Here is a 27,764-nt window from a genome sequence, read left to right as displayed (position 1 = left end):
GACTGAACCAGGAGTGTCGAGGTGCGCTTGCTTAGACTGTCGGGTGATCAGGACTGATGACCAGAACCAGACCGGGACTAAGACCGGACCGGTACTGAGACCGGGACTGAGACCGGGACTGAGACCGGGACTGAGACTGTTTTAGTCCTGGTTCCGTTCTGGTTTAGACCTGTTTTAGACCTGGTTCAATCTGCATGTGGTGCAAAAGTCCAGCATCGCAGTTACGGAAATGGGAAATGGCCGTTATCCATTTTTTATCGTTTTAACACAAAATCAAAAACTGAAAAAAAAAAAACAATCATTATCCATTTTTTCATTTTGGTTTTGGAGACAAATAATGAAGAAAATAGTTATTTTTTTCATTTTCCTATTTTTGATTTAATTTTGAAAAACAAATGAACAAAAAATGATACATGGACTGACAAGCACCATGGCAGATTCTTACTCCTTAATATAAATTTTCAGAACTTCTTACGTTATACACTGAAGCATCTTTCTTGCAATGCCTCCCTTAGCAACCTCAAACGTCTCGTCTGTATCTATACCCCAAACATGAAAGGAGACGTCTGCCTAGCAACGCGTCGCATTATCGCAAACAAACTTCCATAACCAAGGTGATGTTGTGAGATACACTTTACACCGCAACTGATAAAATCTTCTCCTCTTTCAACATCAAAACACCCCAAAACACTAAAGTACTTGGAGCGTATCAAAACTGTCCTGTATACAAGTCAGGGCCTGGTCTGAGGTGCGCGTTTTTCCCCCTCCGTCCCTCCTGGAGAGACTTGATATCAGTTAAACAGTGAAAAAAACTTCATGGAACAGTGAGCCCTGAACCTGTGGGGACTTGGCGAAGAAACTCAATCCTCTGTCATCAACGCGCAGCAACGTTTCACAGCAAAAGAGCGAGTCAAGTCCGCACACCTGCTGAGCTTTGATAGCGGATATAAATACGCTCCTATGATGTCTCACTTCAAAACAAATTGGCAAAGATCAAATTTCGGAAGCTATTTTCTGATCTATGTTTTAATGAGCGTGTCTGGGAGCTGTGTTTTGTTTCATTTACACCTTTGGCTCCTGCATATTTAGGTTGAGTTTGCCTCTCGAACAGAAAACACTCACACAGAAACTGTCATATAGTAATACAAAAAGTGCTCCACTGTGTTTTCAGACTCCATGAATCTTCACTAGAATCATTTGGATAATTTCAGACCTAGAATTGCTAATCTCTATTGAACTAAATGTAACTTTTAACTTGAAAATTAACAATTCATGAGCATTTTGAGCTTTGGAGATGTAGACAGACTCATAATAAAGGGTTACTCAACAAGGACGTAGGTTTGCATAGGGGCTTTACATTATCAGATAACCCCAAATATTGGTTGTGACATGTCCCCACCAAAGCTGAGACCAAACTACGCCTTTGTTACTCAAATATGTGTGAAAGAAACAAAACTCCAGGTCTGTTTTTGAGAAGGTAGCAACATGATAACATAATTTAAAGCTCACAAGAATCAATTTTGCGTAATGTAGGACTTTTAAAGTAAGTCTGGAAGATTTACATTATACCCCAGATTATATTTTTAGCTGAGTCAGGCCTCTATTTTAGTGTTTAAAGCTTGTTTCATGAAAAGCCAGCATCTAATGTGCAAAACACAATGACTCATTTGCAAACAAAGTCAACCAGTCAAAAGTTTGGACTCACCCTCTCATTCATTGTTTACATTTTTTTTTACTACTTTCTACATTTGATACAAGACATGAATTATGTTATATGCTATGAGGTTCTTTTTTCAGACCAAGAGTTTGTTTTCATACCTGACAGTTTCGATTGCTCACTAGTGGTCTTCCTCAGAGTGGTCAAGTGATGTTGCCTGGTCAGCTGATTTATACAAGTTTACTCTCACACACCTGGGATACTGTCCTGAGGAAGTCAGACTACAGATGGCGCTGTCGTCCTGCCTGCACCGGTAGGAAGACAGCGCCAAAACCTGGATAAAGCATCTGACCAGACACATCACAGCAACATCACGGGACTCTGAGGAAAACCGCTAGTGAGTAGTTGAAACTGTCAGGTATGAAAACAAACTCTTGGTCTGAAAAAAACACCTAATAACATAATCTGAAGACCAAATGGACCTCATTGGACTATGAAGTATAATATATGAAGTAAGATATATGGAATTATGTAGCAAAGAAAGAAAAACTTAAATAACTAAATATATGTTTTTATACTTTATATTCAAATCCTCCACTCTTTGCTCTGTCAAAAAGTAGAGTTATTTAACTAATTCCATATATCTTGCTCCGTATATTGATGTCTTCTGTATGTATATAAAATGTAGAAAGTAGTATAGAAAAATAACATTGAATGAGAGAGTGTGTATAAACTTTTGGGGGGAAAAAGAGAGAGAGAAAGGGAAATTAAATTATAAATTGGCCAAATATAAATATAAGGGGGCCTAGCGGTATGGTTACTCTGCACTACCACATCACTTTTGTTGTTTTATGTTTGTTGTAGGTATTGCTTTATGTTTTTGTGTCTTGTTTTTATGTTTATTTCTGTATTTTGTGAAATGTTATATTCAAATATAAATTAATAAAATAAAACTTTAGACTGCTTGTGTATGATTAAACAGCATCAGACACACATTTGGACACACTTTTCATTCACTATTACCTTTTTTTTCTCTTTGCTACATAATGGATGATCTTATTTATAATCTTACTTAATATATTTGATGTTTTCTGTATGTATATAATATGCAGAAAAAAGTAAACGTATAGAAAAATATTGAATGAAATGGCATATCCAAACTCTAGTAGTGTATACAGTATATTTGGCAAACTATGAGCCCTCAAAATAATATTACACACATTGTCCCAAATCGTATGCCTCCTTCACCTGGGCCCATCCTCCCTGCTGTCTGTCTGTCTGTTTGTGGCCTGGTGGAGCCATTAGCACAGTCCCCGAGCAGCAGAGGAAAGGATCTTTTCTTGTGTTTGAAGTGTGCAGCTGAGGGGGAGCAGAAGGATTAGTTTAAAAGAAGAAAAAGAAGAAGAAAAACGGATTGTGTTGCTTATATCTTCACTGTGATCTTATAATAATGGACTGTGTAATGAAATAACAGGTACAGTGCCCTCTATGGACGAAAGTGGTAACTACAAAAACAATGGAGTAAAATCTCAGCATCTATGGACTTAGGTTGTTTGTTTTTTTGTTTTTTGTTTTTTATTTCTATTATAATGCATCAATCCTACATCCAGGGTCCATGTACCATTCGTTCTTTTGAATTTCAATTAAGAACGAAAAACAATAAAATAGGAAAACGGTTTGTTATTTCAGTATTCCGCTTTAGTGTAAAAAAACTCCTCTTTTTCCAATATTTAATTTAAAGTTTATTTCAGATAACACCAATCAAAAAAACTCGGTGCCTATTTAAGTTTTGATATTTTATTCTCTTTGGTTTATTTGCCCTAGAACTTATGCTGCTAGAAGAGAATGAAATATCAAAATTAAATTAAAATAGGTTCTGAAACTGTATTTTTTATTTATTTATGTGTTATTTGAAATAAACTTTAAATTAAATACTGGAAATAGAGGTAGAGATCTGCTTTTTTTCTTCTTCTTCTTCTTCTTCTTCACTAAATAACAAACTGTTTTCCCATTTTATTGTTTTTCATTCTTAATTGAAATTCAAAAGAACAAATGGTACATGCACCATCCAGGCTGAGTTCTCTTTTCAAACTGGAAACACTTCGTTCCACCTTGTGATGTCATGTTGTAATACAGGAAGTGTTCCACTGTGTTTTTAAACTCCATACACCTTCACTAAAATCATTTGCAAGATTTCAGACCTGGAATTCCCAATCTCTACTGAACAAAAGCTGTTAACTTGAAAACTACCGCTTCATCACAAGGTGGAAAGGAGCATTTTGAGCTTTGGAGATGTGGACAGACTAAAAATAAAGACTTAAAGCTCAGCTGAGTAATTTTTGCATAATATTGGACCTTTAATTGTGGTTAAAGGTGCACTGCAAAACTTTTCTGATAGATAGGCCATATTACTTGCTCGGCTTCATGAAGTTGTTACTGCAGTAATGTTCTAGCCAGGCTGGCGCCACCTAGTGCCTCCACTCAATTTCATTTCTCTCCAGCAACTAGGTCAGGAATTGGAATACAGTAGAAGTTGTAGACAGTGCACTGGCCAGTTAGGGAAGAATTATGAAGCCATGACGTCAAACTCAAGCGCCTGTCTGGGTCCCTTTTGTGGTACAGCACAACATTAAACAAAGCGGTCGAGATGGACAAAGATGAAGCCTGTGTTGGCAACGATTCCAAAGAATTTAAAGCCGGAATGAAGAGAATGTTTGGTGAATTTTATCAAGGGGAAAAATGTATTGCCCTTCTTCTTAAGGGATTTGACGCATTACATACATCACGACCAAACAGCAAATAATGGTTAAATAAAAAAACTACCCGCCTATCATCGAGTGAACGAATCCTAATGCTGCGAGGTCAGACATTTTCCACAAAGAGAAACCAGCTGATGAATCAGGCTAATATATTATAGTGTAAAAACATGACATGACAACATATAATTACAAAAAACTTTAGAGACAAAAAAAAAAGTTCATGCACAATCTGTTTTCTTCTTTTTTTTCTTACACATTCTTACAGTTCAAAGCCAAAATTGCATGATGAAGTGTATGTATTGTATGAGAGATCGAGGATTTAAAGCTGGAACAAATTAATTGTGAGTTTTATCAAGGGGAAAGACGTTATTGCCCTTCTACCTACGTGATTTGGCATATTACATACGTCACAACTAAATAGCAGTGATCGATGTGTGTGATGTCAATGTGTCCTCCAGTGCGGATGCGGGACACTTTTGGGGCATTTAAAGTTCACACTGGAGATCACATACAAGTCACATTTAATTGGAAATGTGAACGACTTCACAACCTTGGTTTTATTGATTTAATTTATTGATTGATTTATTATGATTTTTTTTTTTTTTTATTTTACTGATTGTATTATTTTAAGACTAGTATTATTTATGTAGTTTATTTTATCATCTTATTATTGTTGTTATTATGTATTTGTGGCACTTTAGAAACTGTTTGTTTGTGAAATGTGCCATAGAAATAAAGTGGATTAGATTGAAAAAAAATCTGATTTCACAAAAAAATCCGAATTGAGCATTAAGCCCTGCAGTCTGAAAATAACCTAAGTCTAAGTCTGTCACCATGGTAACTGAAGAATATTCCACTATATAGAAATATATGTAGAATACCCCCAGCATGATATTTATTCATTGCATCATTAAAAAATATGTTGAAAAACTGCCATTCTTACCCCACAGAACTGACCTGGTAGAGCCACCTGCTTGCCTCTACGGAGATGGATAAATGTAATGCCATACTGCGGAACATTCAAGTGTAGGCACCATAATAACGTCCCATTATCCTATTATCATGCCCCCGTTTATGCCTCTGTGGTTTGACTGGGGGTTTAGTGTTTGAACAGATGGAAATGAGACATGCCTGAGATAAATGAGATGCACTTACTGTACACGGGGAAAACAGCACACACACGCAGCGCTGTCAGCAGAGACAACAGGGCCAGCAGTGCATTCCTCTGTCTGCTCGGGATACATCTGAGATCCACACATGTGCAGAGCAGAAGGGAACGCTACTGTAGTTTCAATGAGGCTTGCTTGGACTGGTAAATCCAACTGTTTTCATTTTAGCATATCATTATAACGTCCCCATGGCATTCACTTAAACCTGTGGATACTTTGCAGCTGATGTCGGCAACTTTCCCTGGGGGTGTGATGCGAACGGTGAGGCTCTGCTCTGTCTGAGGCTTTGTTAGACTTTAGGGATGGGCATTCGATTAAATTTTCTTAATCGATCATTGGGAGAATTAATGATAAATGTTTGATTAATCATTAACGTTTTTATATTAAAATGATCGTAATTATTATTGTTACTATCACTAATCTGCATAAATAAACTCAACCTTACAACATATAAACCATAACCACTACAGAGCGACATCAGCCCATTTGAGATTATAATGTGTAAGAAATGAAGCTTAAAACCACATGGCTCATTTGCATAAACTATAAAGGGCTGAAAACAGCTCTTTCCTTGTGCGCTGATGCAGTTCAGCTTCTGTCAGACAAAAGGACATGACTCAGTGGAATATGAGTGTTCTTTCTGTGACAGAGGGATGTTGATGATGATGATGGTGAGTCTGTTCTGTGTGTGTGTCGCGTTGGAGATGGTTCATGTTTTCCGAGATCAGAAGTGTGCAGGTTTATTATTTATTTATGTTGGTCACTTTATTTATTTTGGCTACTGTTGTGATGAAAAGACTGAAAAGTGTTTGTCTTTTGGATGCATGCACTTTCAACTTTATGTTGCACTCACCGGGATACTGTGTATACATGCACCATGATGAAACCGGGATACTCAAAAAACCCGATCATACCCGGGACACTGATGTGCATGTAAACACACTCATTGAGTGGTACAGTGTCTCCAAGTAGGAGCCAGAGCCCAAACGTGGGACTGTGAGGCCATAACTCCAGTGTTTGTTCTGTCAGATGCAGCCTCGTCTCCTTACTCTACGCTACACACAGCAAACTACATTTGGTTTGTCAATTAAAAATGAACGTGATAGATGAAATTCTTAATGACCAGTTATTGATTAGTCAAGTAATCATGCCCATCCCTTTTAGATATATCATTATTTTTTAAAAGCAAACTACTCTATTTTAATGTCATACTGAGATAAAATCAAATTGCTCTTAGGCCTTGGGCATTAGTAGCACTGAGGGCAACTGGCTGAGGGCCCCTCCAGATTTGGGGGCCCTAGGTAGCCGCCTACTTTTCCCTAATGGTAGCGCCGCCTCTGGTATTACGTTTACTGAAATAGGCGTTATCTACTCAGATATATACATAGATAAGTTTAATGCAGTACTGTGGAATATTTCAGGCACAAGAAAACTCTGGAGGCAATCACTACATGTTTGAGTAACTCTTTTTTTATTAGTCTGTCTGCATCTCCAAAGCTCAAAATGCTCTGATCCACCTTGTGATGAAGAGGTAATTTTCAAGTTAACAGCTACATTTGACCTTCAGTTCAGTAGAAACTGGCAATTCATGGTCTTAAATTATCCAAATGATTCTAGTGAAGGTGTATGCTTTTAAAAACACAGTGAAGCACTTCTTGTATTACCACATGACATCACAAGGAGTGTTTTCAGTTTCAGAGAAGAACTCAGCCAAAATATGCAGGGTTTGTGTGTTAAACAATGAAACAAAACACAACTCTAGGTATGTTTGTGATGAGGAAACAACATTATAACATAGATCTGAAAATAGTGTGATATACGCCCTGTAAACTCTGTAATGTAATAGGGAACATTCAATGCAAAGAAAGAGTATCGATGGCCTTTCCTTATTAGTGTGGAAACGTGCGCTGCTGATTGGCTCCTCGTGGCTCTGATTTAAACCAATAGAAACTCATCTGTGTTTGATTAGTGCGAGTCGTGCTGATAGAGAAAACCCAGGGGAGGAGGGAATACGTTTAACCCGGGTCCAGAGCCAAACGGGGTTAACCCAGAGCCATCCATCCCACTGTCTGAGCGAGAGGCGCGGGTTAATGTGGTCAAGAGGCCGGTCACTGCGGCAGGTGGAGGCGCAATCTGCCGCTAAGAGAACCGACGGTGTGCAGCTGAGCAACAGTGCCCTCTGGTGGTGAAAGAGGGGTCAGTTGTAAAAAGCATAAAGGGTTGAGTTTATGTATCACTGTTGTACTGAAAAAAGAGAGATGTGGACTGTGCTGAAATGTATGTAAGTATGTAAGTTTGAGTGAAGTACAGCCAGTGGTGCAAAAAGTACTCTATTGTGTTAGTTAATTGAGTAGAAGTACAGACACTGGTTGCAAAAAATAATCAAGTAAAAGTAAAAGTAACACATGAAAAACATTTACTTAAAGTACCTGTTTTAAAATGTACTTAAAGCACTGCAAAAAACAAAATCTAGTCAAGTTAAGATGACTTGAATTACAAAAGTTTTATCATGATTTGAGTAAATTTCACTTGACAAGTAAAATGATCTGCCAGTGGAACAAGACTTTTTGTGCCTAAAATATAAAAATACATCTTGCTACACTTAAAATTAAACACCAACTTTTTGCTATTAAAATAAGAAACAAAACCGAATATTTCTTGAATTAAGAAAAAACACACTTATTCCATTGCTAGATCATTTTACTTGTCAAGTTGAATCAACTCAAGTAAAGTAAAATGTTCCTAATTTAAGTCATTTTAACTTACCTAGATATTGTTTTTTAGTATTTTGTGCTGATTTTGAGGTTATAAAAGTTTCATGTGTATTCATTTTGATCATGATTTGTGCTGTATATTGTTCCCTGAATTTTTATTATTTTTATTTTTTTCATCTGTTTTTATTTCCAGGTCTCGAACAATAATAAAAAATGATCCTTTCAGTCCAATTTAGTGGAGTAGAAAGGAGATACCTTCTCTAAAATCCAGTGAAGTTAAATAAAAAAATATCCACTGTGAAATTGAGTAAATATAAGAGCCACAGTAAGCCTTAGATGGGGAACAGTTAGATGCTTATAAAACATAAACAATTATCCATTTATCGGTGTATAAGTTAGGCATCAAAATTATACATTTACAATGATAATTAATCAAATTTTACTTATTATCCACAATACATAGAATTCAGAAAGCCCTTGGTGAGCTACTTGGAAGAGGGTGGAGAGCTACTGGTGGCTCCTGAGCTACAGGTTAGAGACCACTGACTTAGGCTATTTACTGTAATTATAGTACTTTTTTTTCTTCTTCTTTTAAACGTAAAATGGTTTTGCTTGTGTATTTTCTCCCGTAGACCTATTGTAATTTGTAGGTCCTAACTTCAAATGATTTAGTCAAACAGATCAGAATTATCAGGGGACAAAAATACGTTGAGACCTGTACTGACAGGGCAGGTGTAGGACTTCAGTTTTTCACAGATGACCGTCCCCACCTGTTGCTGTGGCTCAAAATGGAAGAACATTTGGATTTCCACTTTGAAGCTGCAGCCTCATTATGATCACTGTTATGGCTGGATGGTCGGCAGGGTCAAAAGTCAGAGGTCAGAGGCTGGTACCAGAAAGGAAGTGGTCATGTGCTGCACAGAAGGCTTATCCACAGGGGCCAGACTTCCTCCTGCAGGGTCTGTGTCATGGTACCACATTACACCAGCGACAAAAGAGAAAGAGCTGTTTCATATGAGCTACTTAGCAGACATAACAGAGGAGGACAGAAGCTCCCTGTGGGGCAGAGGGACCAAAGCTCTCCTGATCTTGGTTTGAGTCTCACTTCTCTTTCCTCGATTCCTTCTCCTTGATTCCTCTCCTCGATTCTGCACAAAGTTGCGGAGGAAGTCTTGACCACAGAGAAGACACAGGGAGCAGAGAGAGAGAAAGCTGAGGGTGTTTACTTGAAAACTACCACCACATGACATCACAAGGTGGAACAGAGCATTTTGAATTTTGGAGATGTATATAGACTAATAAACCAGGGTGACCCAAATGTGTGAATGAAACAAAACACACCTCTAGGTCTGTTTTTGACGAGGTAACAGTATTATAACATGGCTTAAAGCTCAGAAGAGTACATTTTTTTGAGTAATTTAGGACCTTTAAACTGGACCCGAGTGATGTTTTATTTGTGACCCCTGGGGCATAGGGCCTTAAGTCTCTCCACAGGAAGCCAATCCTTTAATCCTAGTGATGTGAGCAGAGGACCCCTGGTACACGTCTCCAGATCTTAAGATGGCTTCATGCATTACGGTCAAGAGGAGAGGACAGGATTAGCTTGTGCACATTTTGATGGTTTGCATTTGTATTGTCCCCAGTGTTGGGAAGTAACTGAATACATGTATAGAGAATACATACTCAGAATACAAATTTTGAGTAACTGTATTTTGGTACAGTTACTTTTTCATTTTATGGTATTCAGAATACAGTTTGTTTTCTAAAATCAAAGGAATACATGGCAGTACTTGATGAAACTATTTAGTCTTTAAACTGCATAGAATCAGTGAGAAAAATATAAAACTTTGCTCTTGTGGTGAGAGTGTGTGTGACTTTTCCTTCTCTGCTCAGTGATAAATAAATGCAAACAATGAAACAAATATAAAGCTGTGTTTAATCCTATGTTGCATCGTTACTCTATTATTTAATTCATTTGGTCTTCCAATAATTTATGTTATTGGGTTCTTTTTTCAGACCAAGAATTTGTTTTCATACCTGACAGTTTCAACTGCTCACTAGCGCTCTTCCTCAGAGTGGTGACATGATGTTGCTGTGAAGTGTCTGGTCAGCTGTATTCACGTTGTCTTCCTGCTGGTGGAGGCAGGACAACAGCGCCATCTGCAGTCTAACTTCCTCAGGACAGTATCCCAGGTGTGTGAAAATAAAAAAGCCCCCTCGTCCCGGTTTATAGTCCCGTGGACAAGTTTCCGTATTTTCAATTGCCTCTTTAATCCAGTGACGATGTTTGTTTTCCTCTGTCCCAGTGATATTTGCTCCGTCCCAGTCCATAATGTGGTTGTCTCTTCAGAATATGAATGATTTGAGTTGTTCCTGTTCTGCTTTGTGTTTTGTTGCTCGTGTTTCACCTTCGCTGTTTCCTTCTCGCATTCTGTCCTGTGTTCCTTTTTTCCTGTACTGAACGTCCTCCCTGTTTCCCCAATGTGTGTTTTATTGCAGAACATGCAGGGTATTTTGTATATGACATTACATTTATCACATGACCACTCAGAGGAAGAGCGCTAGTGAGCGGTCGAAACTGTCAGGTATGAAAACAAACTCTTGGTCTGAAAAAAGAACCTAATAACATAAATATAGCCCTATATATAAATGTAGTAATAAATAGTTACTCAAACATGTGAATGAAACAAAACACAACTCCAGGTATGTTTTTTTGATGAGGTAACTACATTCTAACTCTGCTTAAAGCTCACAAAAGTTAATTTAGAGTAATATAGGACCTTTAAGATGACTTCATGTGTTACGGTCAGGAGGAGTGCAAATACATCAATGTAATAAGCAAAATGGATGATAAAAAGGTAATTAAAAATATAAACTACCACATGGACAATATAAACCTTTTTCTCAGTAATTACATATGAAGCACTGTACCCCTCTGTCTTTCTTTTAATGTATTTTGGTTTTATTTATTGTTGTTTGGACTGCATTAATTTTTCTCTGTTGTATTTATGTTGAAGAACATATATGTTTTAGTATTATTTGATAATATGGTACTGCCTGCTATTTGTTTTGTCCCCACTAGATGGAGCTAAAGCAAAGTCAAATTAAACAGTAGCAGCTTCTATTAAAATTCCAATCACAAGCCAGACTTCCCCAACGCCTCTCTCTCGTGAATCAGCACTCCACATGATGAACGCTTTTACCGAGTTCAAGGACAGGAGCCACACCAGCACTCACTCTTATCAAAACACCGTTCAAATATAATTTATTGCACATTTAAAGATCAACATAAAGTGGCACAATACCCATTTTCAGTCCTGTTACACCAAAACCGAAGACGAAAATAAGAAATCCTTACAAAATGCTTCAACACACACCATCTTTAGAATTGTGTTTTGACTTTTTGAACAAAATGGCCATAACGTTGCAGGAATGCCAGTGCGAAACTGCATAGATTTCCAAAAACACTTCTAAAAAATGTTAAAAAATTAAAAATAAGTTTGTTTGTTTTTTATGGCACGGAAAACCAAATCAGCGTTACTCATAGTTATGAGTATAGCCACTTCCACATTAACCGAGTGATTTACAGTGTGTAGAACAAAAGGGTATTCCCCAACTGAATGAAGAACAAAAGTGAGTAATGTCTTCTGAAATAAACCAGTGTTGAGCCCGATTTGAAAAACACTATTTGCAAGAGTTCAAATTTCAAAGTTGAGGTTTAAAATTAAAATCACATTAGCCCTAAATTTTTCTTAAAATCTAAAAAAAAAACGTTACTGCTTTACAATATAGGGTCACTCAAAACTATGTGGATATACAGTTTTAGGTTATTTAAAAAAAAAAAAAAATCTATGTTGTAGTCCAGAATTTGTCTTTCATTTGTTTACATGCATATCTATCAGCGGGTATGCAAAAATATTGAAATAGTAATACATTGTGATACTAAATTTGGTGATACAGCAGCTTTATCGTAGGTTGCTGTATCGATATATCATTGTTTATCATTTGTTTGTTGTTGCTTATTTAGTGGAAGGAAATGTGTTTATGAGATACACTTGACATAATCGCTGTTTTGAAGATTAAAACTGAAATTTTGCACAAGTAGTGGTTTAATAAAGAAATATTGTTGCTAAAATGCGTTTGGTTCTCAAAAAAACAGCAGTATATCATAGAATATCATGTACAATATATCGATTATCACATGTATCGCCATCGTGATAATATCATGAGCCATGTATCGAGTATCAAATCAAATCGTGAGAGCCCCCGTGACTAGTTAACCATGGTACCAATTACAAATTTCAGCTGATTTAACAATGTATGAGAAATGGGTCAAACATACATTGGTTTAAAACGCATGTAAGAGTTTTATTTTTGATTTTTTTGCTACTTCATGCTCTACTGAGCATGTCTCCTGCAGAAAGAGCCGTTGTTCTGTCTTGTATCATGTGAGATTTTTGTAGGATTTCAGCAGATTTCAGGTTCTCTAGGCTAGTTGTGTCAATCAAGTATGAGTGGGTGTCCATAAGGTGACCAGACGTCCCTATTTACCCGGGACAGTCCCAGTTTTGAGCCCTGTGCCCCCTGTCCCAGAAAATAATTTCAAACCTGGTGATTTGTCCCAGTTTTATACAAGAAATGTCCCTGGTGTCCCAGTTTTTGACCAATTTGATCCCTGCCAACAGTAAAGAGGCATAAATTGTCATCTGTTGAGGTAAAATACAGAAAAGCTGCTTAAAAATGACCAAACCACAAAGAAAATGTGACTATACTGACTTACGTGTTAGTCATGAATGGTCTCTGCATAACAATTTAATTACGCACTCGTTTCACAATTTTACTACCAAAAAATGGGGATGTCCCAGTTTTAATTCTGAAATTCTGGTCACCCTAGATGTTTGGCTACTGAAGTTTGAGATGTTTCTTCTTGTCGTTTACGTACCAACTTGCATTTAACTCATTCAGGCGACTAAGACGTATCGCACTAATGTTAATTTAGCATCATAACTTATTTTATCATACGGCAATAAACTGTTTTATTGCACTGATAAACAAATAATCCATCTCTAGATAGGCTACTAAGCATTTGCAGTTATTTCTGTAAACCTTTTGAGTAGCAGTCATTAATTTAACAAGTAGTGAATAAACAAACCTCAAAAATTTGCTAAATTTTCGCTATTAGCATTAGAAACTGGCCAGCAACCTTCCAAGTATAGTCACAGTCGTCACTTTAGGCCTATTATATCGAGCCCTATATTGAAAAGCAGTATCCAGTGTGCACTTAGTTGTGGTGTTATTTGAGTAAAATAAAAAATAAAACTAAATAAAATTACAAAAACATGATCGTCACAGTCATATCTCCATAATACTATTTACATCTTTGTCCTTTATCTTTTCAAAGCCCCGTCAGAAAACCTCTTTGCATCCATATTAGTAATTAATTAGTTAGCATGTTTCAGATTGTGTGGCTAAATTCTATTACGTATTGCTGCATGGCTCGTTTTTGTCAAAAATCGCATTTTTTTTGTGTGGAAAATCTACTTTTTTGTGTGTGTATTCAACTAAACCTATGAATTTGTTGATCCCGGTAAACAAAAAACTCCTCCCGTTGATAACCATGGTGCAACCGAGCTCGATAAATGACCATTATGTACAGTGATAAATGATGAAAGTGCAAAAACTAAACTCTATAGTGAACATTACGATATGTTGCTTGCCGTCTTCGCTCTTCGCCCTATGAAAACGCATGGATGTAAAAAAAAGCACAGCATAATACAAAGTTGGCCAACGGCTAACGGCACAATTAGCATGCTAACTGGCTAACAACATCTCTCCTAGACACAGTATATTAGGGTTACCTGATTCGGACGTTTTACAGTTTCACTGGGACAGCCTGGTTGCATAATATTAGCATATAAATATTAACCAGTGGGTCTGTTGGCGCCATTTTAAAGAAAGTCTACTCATATGAATCGAATTTGGTGAAAATGGCCTAGTCTAGGATCAGGTTTCTAACTGAACTATTTAGACAACAATTTATTAAAACGTGGAAGACTATGAAAAATGGCTGCCAATATAAAAGCATGAACATTTTTGTATAGCTTCATAATCGTAAATGTTCAACAAGTTCCATTTTATTTAGTTTAAATGTTCAAATCTATAGACTTAAGACATGTTATAGTATTAACTAGGGATGCATCAGTCTAATACTGGGATCAGATATCAGTGCCGATATTGAAAAATTTGTTGGCTCAGATATCGGCTGCCAAATGTCGATACTGCCAATATCCTGCTTGGTCCTACAAAACTATGTAATAAGACTATTTACTAGTCATACGTGGCCCTGAAAGTCTCATAATAGGTCTTTTTCGCAATGACCGGAAGTGCCGCGATCTAGGGTAAACGTCACTTATGTTAATGCTTTTCTATGGCAAAAATCTGTGGAAATGTCTAGCGTATTTTCCACCCTCTTCATAAATCTGCCCCATCACCAAATGTTCATCCAACAAGATCCACAAAGGACATATTCTGTCCATGAAGAATTTATCCACAACTATCAAGGTAAGAAAGATGAAAACATAAAAGCGAACGACTAGCATTAGTGAACTACTCCTAAGCCAAACTAACATTATGGTCATGAATAAAACATAATTTGTGAACTCAGACTGATTTTACAATTAAAATAAAAAAATCTATTTCATGATTTAGATATTGGCATAGAGAGAGATTTGTGCAGTTCGAATGCTAAAGATGTTCACAGATGACATGTCTAGCATTTACACTGCACAAATCTCTCTGTCTACGCTAATATCTACATCATGAAATTGATTTTTTTATTTTAATTGTAGAATCAGTCTCAGTCTTAAGTTACTTATGTTTTATTCATGACCATAATGTTAGTTTTGCTCAGGAGTAGTTCACTAATGCGTTGTCATTGTTCATCTTTACGTTTTCGTCTTTCTCATCTTGATAGTTCTGGATAAATACTTCATGGACAGAATATGTTGTTTGTCAGTTTTGTTGGATGAAGATTTGGTGATGAGATTTATGAAGCTGGTGGAAAATACGTGAGACATTTCCACAGATATTTTGCCATAGAAAAGCATTAAACGGGAGTTACATTTACCCTACATCGCAGCACTTCTGGCTGTTGTGAAAAGGGTCTATGTTTGAACTTTTATCACAAAAAGCTGTTCTGTAGTTACTTGAGGGATAAGGAACAGCTACAGTACATAACACATCTGGAGCTGTTTTGTCTCATTTTATTTTTGTATAAAGGAAGTAGATGCCATTTTCAGTCTCCCCTTTATATATCGATATCGTAGTATCAAAATCAGTACCGGGACAAAAAAAGATGGCTGGATATGTGCATCTCTAGTAACGCTTGCACTGTTCATAAGGCCTAAGAAGCTTAGAATTCTAACAAAATTATAAACATAAAAAATATACATAATCATTTCTAAATGATTCATATGAGTAGACTTATTTTCAAATGGCACCAATTAAAATCCTGCAATAAATAAAAGAACACATTGTGAGACATTGGACCTCTGCCTGAAACTGACCAGAAAATATGAAAACATTATATACATGAACAACTGTAAAAAAGGAGAATGCAATTGGCACAAAAACAAACAAAATATGCTTTCAGGTCTTTGATAGCCTCTTAGTAGAGCTAACATTAAAATTAATAACTTAACTACTCGCCCCATTACCACTGCAGTGCTATTTTCAGTGTTAAAAAATGAAAATAAAAAAGCAGTACAAAGAATACCTGCTCAAAATGTTTAATTTCTGATCCAGCATCATTTTGTTTATGGAGTTACAAGCTGGGAATAGCAGATAAGAGAGACCTCAAAAGTACCCAGCCTTAGATTAAAGGTGGTTGGTCGTCATGCCTGTGTTAATACCACAAAAATAAGAACTGTTGTCATGATGCAGTTAGTTAAAAAGCAGCACTTGAGAAAAAATGATTGAGAAATGCTTAAAAATGTGAATTCGGATAGGCTTGTACCATCGTGGCAGTGTTCTCTTTTCATTTTTTATGGAAATCGACCATGAATTTAACTCGTCTCTTCTTCTCTTCTTTATCCTGATTTGGTTTGCTTCGGAAAAATATAATCGCAAACGTAATCTTTTCCCCCCAACACGAGTTTCCTCTTTTAAAGCCACAATATTTGCAGCATCCCCAAAATTTCTGGACAAGATGGAGGTGCTTCGATAAATGCTAAATAGTTTGTTTTGTATGGCACAGAGAGGAAACCAGTGACTCGATTCAGTTCTCCAAGGTTCCTCTGAGGTTAGTTAGTGCACATCGTTCTTGTATGTGGGGTTGGATGGAGATGGAGATGGGGTAGACTGGGATAGGATTTGGTAGGATGGAGTAAGATGGGATAGGGTGGAGTAGGATGTGGTAGGATGGGTTAGGATAGGGTAGGGTAGGATTGGGGTAGGATGGGACAGGTTGTGTTGTGGTGGTCTATAGGTTCTCCCCCGGTTGGTACTGAGGCTCGGTGGAGGTGAAGTAGTCCTCTAGGAAGCCCTGTAGGTACTCAAACGTGGGTCTCTCCTCTGGGTCCTTCCTCCAGCAGGACAGCATGAGCTCGTGCAGGGAGCTGGGGCATTCAGACGGGCAGGGCATCCGGTACCCTCGCTCCACCTGGTCCAGCACCTCGCGGTTCACCATTCCTGTGGAGGAGATGATTTGGAGATAACAGTATTAGGTTACGTTTACATATAGCCGGGTATGTTGAGAAACAAATATTTCCCTTCCCTCCGTTTTCCAAAATAACATTGTGCACACAGTCACGAAAAACTTTTTGTTTACATCAACCCGCATAAATACTCCATCAAGCACCGTCTTAACTACACCAAGCCTCTGGGCAGCACTTGTATTAGATTCAAACCTGTAGCATTTATTTCATTATAGTTGTAAGCATTACTCACAAATACCTTGAAAAACGAGCATTACTCAGCGGGTTTGCCTCTCCACAGATATGTTAAAGAAGTGATAAAATTGCTGACGTCCGAGCCTCATTTGTCTGTGGTCATGGATGATACATCAGCTGTGTGTGCAAGTGCAAATGCAAACACATGAAAAGTGTTTGCACCAGAAGAAATGCCACTGCTGCTCTGAATGCTCCATGATCATCATCAGAGCAAAAGATAAACATTGGTTGCACTTTTGGCACGTTAGCTGCCTAAAGCTACGTTTATCTCACTTTACACGCAAATGCGAAACCATAGTTTTCCAGAATCTCCTCTCTAGCCGGAGTTTTTAGAGAGGTTCGTTTTCAGAGGTGGATTTGCCTGTTTCCGTGTAAAAGATGGGTACAAACGAAGGGAAATGTCTTAGTTTTTAAAGAACACCCGTGTACGTATAAAAGAGGCCTTAGTGAGGAGACAGTGATGCAGCGAGTTAAATTATCAAGTTTTCAACTTTCCAAACTTGGTTTTACCCCAAGTGAATAAAATCCAAATCAAATTTTGTTCATTTTGTTTACCAAATCTCAGGCTTGGTTTAATTCAGTTTTACAAAGAGTTAAAGCATCAGAAATGTATTTATACGGTGTTTTTCTGGAAAGAATATATATTCCAGATTCACAGCATTTCTGCTTAAATTAGTAAAACAAATTTGAATCGATCGTTCAAAAGGACTGACTGTAAATAAGATATACTGTACAGTCTATACCATATCTGAAAAGGACAAGTTGGCCTAAAAACAAATGAGGTTGCATTGCTAAGATCTACTCAGTTCATTACCTGGATATGGAACTCTGCCTTTTGTTGCCAGTTCGGTCAGGAGCACTCCAAAAGACCACACATCTGACTTTATGGTGAAGCGTCCATAAAGAGCTGCTTCTGGAGCTGTCCATTTGATCGGGAACTTGGCTCCTACACAGAAAGTATTGATTGGTTAAAAACTATTCACATTATACAAAGTTAAAAATATTTATGACACAGTGAGTGATTCAGTGTAGAGAAGGTTTCATCTGTGGTCATCTGGACTTTGTTTTTGCAAACAAGACAATAACAAGCGAGTCACATGCAAATCAGGTATTTTCATAATGATGAAACAGCCAAACAGTAGTGAAAGAAGTACTCAATTTTGTTACTTAAATAAAAACACAGATACCAGAGCAAAGAAATACTGTACTCTAGTAAAAGTATCACATGAAAAATATCAACTAAAGTAAATGTATTAAAAGTTCCTGTTTAAAAATGTATTGAAAGAGTACAACATAAACAGTATTTCACACAAATTTTGAGATCTAAGAAAGCTTCTTCTAAAGTTTTATTCCCTACCTGTTTTTATTTTTATATTTTTGTTTGCTCAAACTATGAACATGTTAAAAATAAACCCTCTGACTTTTCAGCAGGTCTCAAACTATCTAACTAACTATAAAAATACTTTTATTTTTCAGTCCATTAGTTGAGTAGAAAGTACAGCTACCTGCTCTCAAATGTAGTAAAGTAAAAGTAAAGTACCCATTTTTAAAAAGTTAAGTACAGATACCTAAAATTGATACTCTTTATAGCAACTAGGGATGTAACAATATCCAAATTTCTCAATACAATATTCTTTCGATATGCATCATATGGTACGATATTTATTGCGATATTTTATAGAGGAAAAAAATAAATCTGTCTCTCTCTCTCTCTCATGATAATCCAAACTAATATTTTAAAGTGCTTAATAACAGCTATTCCAACACGTGGATTGGACTGAGAGCAAAGGATCATGGTCTATGTAGTTCTCCGTTTTTTAGCTGTTGCTGCACTATAACAATGAATTTAAACAAAGAGACTCGAGATTCAATGCATTGTGATGGCCCACGATATTATTGTGAGACTTCTGACGATACCATATATTTGGATCATCCCTAATAATGACCCATAATGATGTTAGCTGTAAACAAGGGCTCTAAAACCGATGAAACATTGGATTTTTGGTCTTTAACTGTGCACCATTTTAAACCCGTGTATAAATACTGTATCTGGCGGATGACTCACCCTGCCTGGCTGTGTACTCATTGTCCTCTATGAGCCTGGCCAGTCCAAAGTCAGCCACCTTACACACCAGGCTGTCCCCCACCAGGATGTTGGCGGCGCGCAGGTCCCGGTGCACGTAGTTCATCCGCTCCACGTAGGCCATTCCGGCGGCAATCTGGACACGACCAGGGAGGTACACAGGGACTTTATTAAAACACGCTGTTACGTAATATGCAGGGGCTATTATATGACCCCCTGTGTGTTCGGACGTAATTAAAACTCTAAATATAATGCAGTAGAAAGGCTAAGTACACATTGGTCTTGGTATTTTTCATTGCATATATTAAATCAGAGTAAACACTAAATCAACTTGTTTGGTAATAAACTGTGTAGATGGGGTTATTGTGTACTGCTCCTAGTCCTTTTTGGGGAATTTTAGTGTAAACTAGGTGAACTTGCAGCCTTGACTGAGCATGTGCTTCCTCCAGTGGCCAATGCAATTACTTCAAGTACTATGTGACATCACAAAGCACTACAGCTCTATATGAAATGTGGTTACAGGAGGAGTTTAGTGCATGGCAAATAAGTAAATAATTTCAAGCTTGATTTATAAAAAGCCTCTGCTGGAGGAGTGAAGCAGTTTAGATAGGGTTTAGAAACAATAGCTGCTAACATAGAGGTTAGTTAGCTACATTTTGTTAAATACGGGGTAAGTAAAATCCATGAGCGTTTCTGCTGAACATTACAGTAGAGTTAAAACACTTTCTTTCTGGGTTCACTTTTAAAAAGGCTGACTGTAGACCACATGCAGCTTTGGAAAGGCTCTGATCTGGTCATATTGACATCACAATTTGGAGCTAGTCCAACAGCTCAAAGTCATGACTGTCAAAGCTCATAATGTTAGACGTGATAATGTCTGTAGTCTTACCTGAGCGGCCATGTCGACTAATTGAGGCAGACGCAGCATCTTCCCTGCATCACCCTTGAGGAAGTCTAATAAACTACCTGTAAAACAACAACAGCAACAACAATAACAAATCAGTGTAACAAAAAATACAGTAAAATAAAATAAAAACTGCATTGTAATTCAAAAGGAAAAAAAGCCATAACATTTTATGAGCCTGGTATTGTAATAATTGGTATGAATAATTAGTCATGTATGATGCTCGAATCATTCAATATTCAAATCACTATCTAAGAAAATATTGCTTTTATCTTATGTGTATGTTAATATTTCCCATATTCAGTATCTTATCGATTAGTATAGTACAAGTGACCAATTCAATACTCGTACCGATACTGAAAAATAAGCTGGATCTGATATCAGTTTCCAAATATCAGTTTAGAAAGTCTCATAATATTTGAACTTTTATTTTACAAAGTTGTTCTGCAGATACTGGTGGAATAAATAGTAGCTACATAACACATTTGGATCAGTTTTGTCTTTTTGTTTAAAGGAAATTAATGCGGTTTTCAGACTCTACACTGGTATAGACTGATACCAGATATTGGAAGATACTTAAAGCCATAATATCAAAACCGGTATCAGAAATGAAAAGCTGGATAGTTGCATCCTTGTCCATTAGAACATGTTTTGTCTCTGACCTTGGCTCATGAACTCAGTGACGATGTAGATGGGCTCCTCTGACACCACTGCGTACAGCTGCACTAACTTCTCATGACGGAGCTTCTTCATGACCTGGGCCTCCTGCAGGAAGGCCTCAGGAGACATGGTCCCAGGCTTCAGGGTTTTAATGGCCACCCGCGTTGTACCGTTCCAAGTACCTGGACAGACATGGATGGGTTATTATGTATTATCAACCAATATTCTCATTGACCACCAAGCCAATTGGGTTAGGTGCCTTGCCCAAGGACACAACTACAGTATGCACATGATCCAATCTTCTGTATATACTTAGAAGATACAAAAGAAAAAAATCCTAAATATATGGAATTTGTGCTCAATTTGTGCACACATAAAAATATTACTTTTCCAAGGTTAAAGACTCACCTTAAGCAGACTAGCTTTTAACACACTTTTTATTCTCAATTTCTTCATAGCTGCACTATGTACTGCAGGGGTCACCAAACGTTTTTCTCTGGGGCCCACATTATCGCTCCTGACTGTGATGGGGGCCGGGGTCAGGTCGGCCGTATAACAAAAAATTGTATGACTCTGATGACGCAGATTATATTCTTTGAAAACCGCCACACTTTCTTTGCATATCAGACAAATTGCACGCTCCTTATACTGAACAAAAACATAATCGGTCATCCACTGTTCTTTGAAAACGCTGCACTCTCTGTCAACTTTTTGTACTTTAACACTCTCAATTTTGCTGCCCTTAACTGCACTACAATACTTTGTACGTGCGTTGACTCTCACCGTTTGATCTCGAGTTTGTCAGGTGACGAAATTTTGACGGCAGATGTAAATACGTCATAATTAGTTAAATATAAATATAAACACTTCATATAAATATCATTTTTTATTGAAAAAAATCAACAAAACACAAGATGTAGACATGTTATTATTTGCCAAAAAGTAATAAAAAATAAATAAACAGGCCATGACAACTTTTGAGGATTGTCTCATAGGGCCACTTCAAGTGGTGGGGGGCAGAGGGGTTGGGGGGGCCAATCAAAGAGACGTGGAGGGCCGGAGTCAGCCCGCAGGCCTTAGTTTGATGACCCCAGATGTACTGTGTTTGTTATATTTGATCTAGGTTTATGTGGTTTTGTCCCCACCCTGTAAACATGTTGGTTTCTTGTTTTTAGTCTCTATAAATAATATACTGAAAACATGTACAGAAATGTAAAGAAATGTGTGAAAAACAAAGCAGCAACAGCACTGGCCCTTACCCATCCAAACCTCTCCGAAGCAGCCCTGCCCCAGCTTGAGGTCCAGCCGGAGGGACTCTCGGGGAATCTCCCAGGCGTCTCTGGCCAGGCCCTGGGTCTGAGGTTTGGACACGGGGCACACGTCTGTGAGGGCATGGCACAGGCCATCCGAGTGCTCTGGAAGAGGAAGGAGAAGGAGAGGAGAATGAGCTTAGTCATAGTAAAACAATAGCCAATTTACAATAACGTCACAACCTTTGACAAACAAACCAGCACCTGAAACTCATTCTACATGTAAACACCAGAAGATAATGTTACAAAATGTTAGAATTCTAAATGAGGAGGATGTTTGATGGAGGGGGACATACTGGCTTTGCTTTAGCGTCTGTCTAAAAAACTAAATCTTGCCAAGTTAAGATGACTTGAATTAAAAAAGTTCTTTCATGATTTGAGTAAATTTCACTTCACAAGTAAAATTATCTGCCAGTGGAACAAGAGTTTTTGTACTTAACATATGAAAATACATCTTGCTCCACTTAAAATAAGAAACAAAATCTAACGTTGCTTGAATTAAGAAAAATACACTTATTCCACTGGTGGATAATTATACTTGCCAAGTTAAATCTACTCAAATAAAATAAAATGTTCTTAATTAAGTCATTTTCATTTCCCATGATGTGTTGCAATGTGACATCACAATCTACTTTAACCAACTGTTGTCACATATGTAATCAATTTGAGCAAAGAACTAAAATGATTAAGAGTGAATTTTTTTATCCATTTCAGTTCTGCCATGCTTTTTTGAATGAACTTTTTAGTTTGGAAGTTTGAGAAATAATTATACTTTAAGATCTGAACAGAAGGATGTGTGTTCAAACTAGCGCTGCACAAAATTAGAGGAGGAGATTCTCAATAATTACGCTGAATACAGATTTTTTAAAATACAAAATAAACAGAAATCTTGATAGACCTTACATTACAGACTGTTTCAAACTGTGTTGCATAGAGTACACACATTCTTATCCTCGCACATACACAAACACTAAATATGTAATAACTAAAAGGAAACCATTTTAAAATTTTCAGTAATTTCTTTGTTAAGGACGACTCTATAAGAACAAATAATTAAAGCTCTGTCAAAGTATAATGTCTTATAAATCAGTATTGTGCTTCAGATGTGTATTGTGCAGCCCTAGTTCATTGTGTCCAGCACTTTCTATACACTAAACCTAAAAAAATAATTAAAAAATAAAATGCTTCAAATGTGGTACTGACTTCTGTAGTGGAAGACGAGCTGTTGCAGGCTGGTGAACTGCGTACGAGAGGTGATGTAAAAACCCCCACTGTCCAGCTTCCTGATCTTATAGTGTTTGACGTTCAGGCCTTTGGTGTTGTCATAGTCCAGCACAGAGAGACAGTACGCCCCTGGAAAAAAAGAGAAAGGAGAGAAACACATGGTAGAGAGTGGGGGTCAGAGAGGGGGCCATAAACCAGGGCTCATCCCGGAGGAGACAGCTGCTCGGTGGGATGTCCAGACACAGACAGCTGGGAGAGGGAGGGAAAAGCCCCAGTGACCTCGGTAAATGACACCATGGCGACTGGACCTGCTCCGAGAGGGGAGAGTGGTGACAGGCTAAACAGGTGACAGAGAAAGTAACAGCAAACTGGAGATCTGGGTTTTATTTTAACAACAGTTTTATAGTCATTCAATGATACTACATAGATTTGTGATGAAGAAAATGGTTTGCATGATTAGCAGTTATTTATATACATATTATTTTTTTGTCAAGCAAGATAGTCTTAGAAACGCTGGAGACACTAGACGTTTGCAAGTGCAAGTCTGGGTACCAGCCAATCAGCAAGGAGCCATACATTCTGTGTTGGCAATGATTCCCGAGATCGAGGATTTAAAGCCGGAACAAAGACAATGTTTGGTGAATCAAGGGGAAAGACAGTATTGCCCTTCTTCCTACAGGATTTTGGAAAAGCTTAATATACCAGTTAGCCCCGTTAGCAGCACATTATATGTCACAACCAAATAGCAGCGATTGGTTAAATAAAAAAAGTACCCGCCTACCGTCGAGTGAACGAATTCTAATGCTGCGAGGTCAGACGGTTTCCAAGGTGAAACCGGCTAATGAATCAAACCAAGATAATCTACCAGTTTGGTAAGATTTTTTAATTCATGAAAACTTCTGTTAATAGATTTGAGTCTGATGAGTAAACCTAAACAAAAAAAAACTTTATTATTTTAACTTCAAGCAAATTTGATGTTTTTCATAGTTTAGCATTATACACTGATATTTTTTACTGGTTTCAGATAATTTTCTTTTGTGTTTTGTGCTTCATTTATTATTTAGTGATATTACATAGATTTGTAAAGATGAAAATGTCTCCAAATGTTCATCATAGCATGGTTAGCAGGGCTTGATGTCAAGGCTAATGAAATTCAAATGTACGTAGATATCTATTTTGGTTGTAATAGGTTTATTCTGACCAGTCACCTATAGCTAGTAGGATATAATGAATAAATATTTTGTGTGTAGTAATTTGTTATGATGTTTCTTTCTTCTCTTCTTATCAGGGTAAATATAAACAAAAAAAATAGGCCTGAAAAGCAAAGGTTAAGTTGGTAAAAGGCCCATTATATTACACCTATTTTCTGTTCTATGTTATAATGTTGTTTCCTCATCACAAACTTGCCTGTTTTGTTTCATTCTTTCACACATTTTACACACAAATCCAGCATATTTAGGCTGTGGACTCATGATGTCATGTGGTAATACAGGAAGTGCTCCAATGTTTTTTAAACTCCGTACACTTCCACTAGAATCATTTGGATGATTTCAGCCCTGGAACTGAATTAATGTTAAAAAGGCAAATATAGTAATGTAAAAAACTACTTCAGCATCAAAGTTTATAAAGTCTCACTAGTTTTCTTGTGTGGTTAAAGTTGCATGTTGTAACTTTTTGGTTGGGTCACTGTCCCCTGCTTGTTTCTATGGATATGTCATTGCTCTGTCTGACATGTTCCACAGTATGACATTAAACAGCTCTACCTAACATTTATTACATCGCCTCTTCACAGATCTGACCTGTAATTTGGTCTTTTTTGATCTCTATGAAGAAAGGTTTAATGCCATACTGTGGAACATTCCAGACAAGGCAATAACATCTCCACATAGAAAAGCATTTGATGGACACTCCACCAGAAAAGTTACACAATGCACCTTTAAGTTTCCAAGTCATGTACGCACTAGAAAAATCACAAAGTACTGTATTATCCAAAACGAAGAAACAACACAGTCTGAGTTGAAATAGGTCAAACGGGCGCTCCCCTCAGATCCACACAGTTCATACAGTCTCCCTGCTCGGCTCATCTCTCATATCTATTACAGATGGCACCCTAGGGCCCCACGAACCTGCTGCCAAAGCCCCGCCCACTTCTCCCACTCTTCTTTCCACCGAGCCACGGGGAGACAGCACCCTACCAACTCGACCTAGTTACTCACCCCCATCTTCCACAGAGTTGGAAAAAAGTTACGACTCAATACAATTTTGATGAAAAGCAGAGTCTAATGTTATAAATTTTGTTTGATGTACTGGCAAAAATTGAATTATACCCGATTTAGGAAATTGGGAAAACACAAAAAACTAAAGAAAATTATCTGAAACCATTAAAAATATCTATACACAACACAAAAATTAAGAATATAACATCTGATTGAAGTAGTTTTTTGTTAAGGTTTACTCTTTAAACCCAAATTTATTGACAAAATTTTCCATGAAAATTTATACTTTTTACTCCTTAAAGGGCCCATATTACACTCTGTTATATCGTTTCCTCATCACAAACAGACCTGGAGTTGTGTTTTGTTTTATTCATACATTTTTAAACACACAACCCCTGCATCTTTACGCTGAGTTCTTCTCTCAAACTGAAAACACTCAGTTCCACCTTGTGATGTCATGTGGTAACACAGGAAGTGCTCCACTGTGACTTTAAACTCCATACATCTTCACTAGAATAATTTAAATAATTTCAGCCCTGGGATCGCCAGTCTCTACTGAACTAAAGGTAAAAGGTAGATGTTAACTTGAAAACTACCTCTTCATGACATCACAAGGTGGAACGGAGCACTTTGAGGACTGGAGATGTAAACAGACTAATAATGAAGGATTTCTCAAACTTGTGTCACTGAAACAAAACACAACTGCAGGCATGTTTTTGAGGAGGTAACAACATTATAACATGGCTCAAAACTCACATGGTCAGTTTTGCATAATATAGGACCAATAAAAAAGCTAAATTAACAGACTAAATTTTACTTAAATTCAAACCAAAAAAGAAAAAAAACAACTGGAAGATCATTTGGCTTGACAAAAGAGACAAAAAAAAAAATGTAAAAACAGAACATCTTGTAAGTAAATAAATGTAAACTAGTCAAATATCCTAAACATTCTGAATTCCAACAATTTTTTTACACTATTCTTTTTGCACTGTTCATTATTCTCCTCAGAGACATTGAAAAAGTTAAGATTGTGTTTTTGTTCGAAAAGACAAGCCCGAAACATAAAAAAGTGCCAAGGGCGTGTGTCAAAAACAGCAAAGCACTTAATTAGCAGATTCTTCCTTTTTCTTATCCTTTCCCTTAAGAGACACTTGGTTTGAAGTACTTCTGCTGCTTGGAGTACACTCAAGGGATTATGGGTAGTTGCATCACTTCCTCCATTCGCACATTAACTGAATTTGTACTTGTTAATATGAAGTACAATGCCCTCACATGTCTTCAGACGGGAGTGGAAAGAAATTGGATAGACGGAAAGAAATTATTCAGTGCGATTCGAAAGTCTGGATACAGAAAAGGAAGGAAGTAATAATAATGAATAATAATGCATCAGTTTTAAATAGAGCTTTTCTGGACACTCAAAGACGCTTTACAGAGCATTATTCATTCACTCCACACTCGGTGGTAAAATACTATCGACCCCTCCGACCACCACCATCACTCACGCACACACCGCTTTCATACTAGGCAATGTGGGTGAAGTGTCTTGGCTAAGGACACAATGACAGTTTTTGCGACTGGTGCTTGACTCTGGCACCTGATTTTCCCACCAGTCTCCCATCCAAGTACTACCCAGGCCCGGCCCTGTTTAGCTTCTGAGATCTGACAGGATCAGGCTTTGACAAACTGGTATAGCCACGAAGAGCATTACGTATAAACATTTTCATCTTAAATTAACTCAAATAACTCTCAAAACGTTACAGGAACTTTGGTCCAGTGTTACGTAATGAACAATGTTAAATTAACTCTAGAACAGACTGGTCTCATATAAACCCTGAGAAAATGTTCAAAATGATTCTGTGAGATGTTAACACTCCACTTTCTGCTGTGTATATACAAGTGTTATTTATACAGTCCATCGTTTTTGGGCGTTTAGGGTTAGTAAGTTTAGTTCCATGGGTTAGACTCGGGTTAGTTTAGTTCGGACCTCCGGGAATCTGACTGTTTAATATTTACACTCCTAAACACACAAAACATGTTTATTTATTCATTTAAACTCCTCGTTCTGGGTTCCTCTCATTAGACTGTATCAGGGTGTCCAGTTGTCCCTGTCTCCCCGGGAC

The 27,764-nt window shown here is 37.4% G+C and overlaps 1 protein-coding gene across 1 annotated transcript in view; it reads right to left on the bottom strand.

Moving 5' to 3' along the window:
• Positions 1-16,072: 16,072 nt before the first annotated feature.
• Positions 16,073-27,764, bottom strand: part of LOC110155848 (proto-oncogene tyrosine-protein kinase Src-like) — a 53,593-nt gene continuing 41,901 nt past the window's right edge. Inside the window, exons 6-12 of the mRNA XM_020920018.2 lie at positions 23,408-23,557; positions 22,154-22,309; positions 20,897-21,076; positions 20,220-20,296; positions 19,313-19,466; positions 18,062-18,193; positions 16,073-16,987 (exon numbers count right to left, since the gene is read on the bottom strand). Coding sequence (XP_020775677.1) covers positions 16,779-16,987; positions 18,062-18,193; positions 19,313-19,466; positions 20,220-20,296; positions 20,897-21,076; positions 22,154-22,309; positions 23,408-23,557 — 1,058 coding nt within the window. The 3' untranslated portion in view covers positions 16,073-16,778. The remainder of the gene's footprint in view (positions 16,988-18,061; positions 18,194-19,312; positions 19,467-20,219; positions 20,297-20,896; positions 21,077-22,153; positions 22,310-23,407; positions 23,558-27,764) is intronic.

The sequence above is a fragment of the Boleophthalmus pectinirostris genome, unplaced genomic scaffold (genome assembly GCF_026225935.1).
Source record: "Boleophthalmus pectinirostris isolate CB_2022bp ecotype Guang Dong unplaced genomic scaffold, ASM2622593v1 HiC_scaffold_3, whole genome shotgun sequence".
Taxonomy (NCBI): Eukaryota; Metazoa; Chordata; class Actinopteri; order Gobiiformes; family Gobiidae; genus Boleophthalmus; species Boleophthalmus pectinirostris.
The sequence above is the reverse complement of the archived record's forward strand: the minus strand, read 5'-3'. Positions and strand labels throughout refer to the sequence as shown.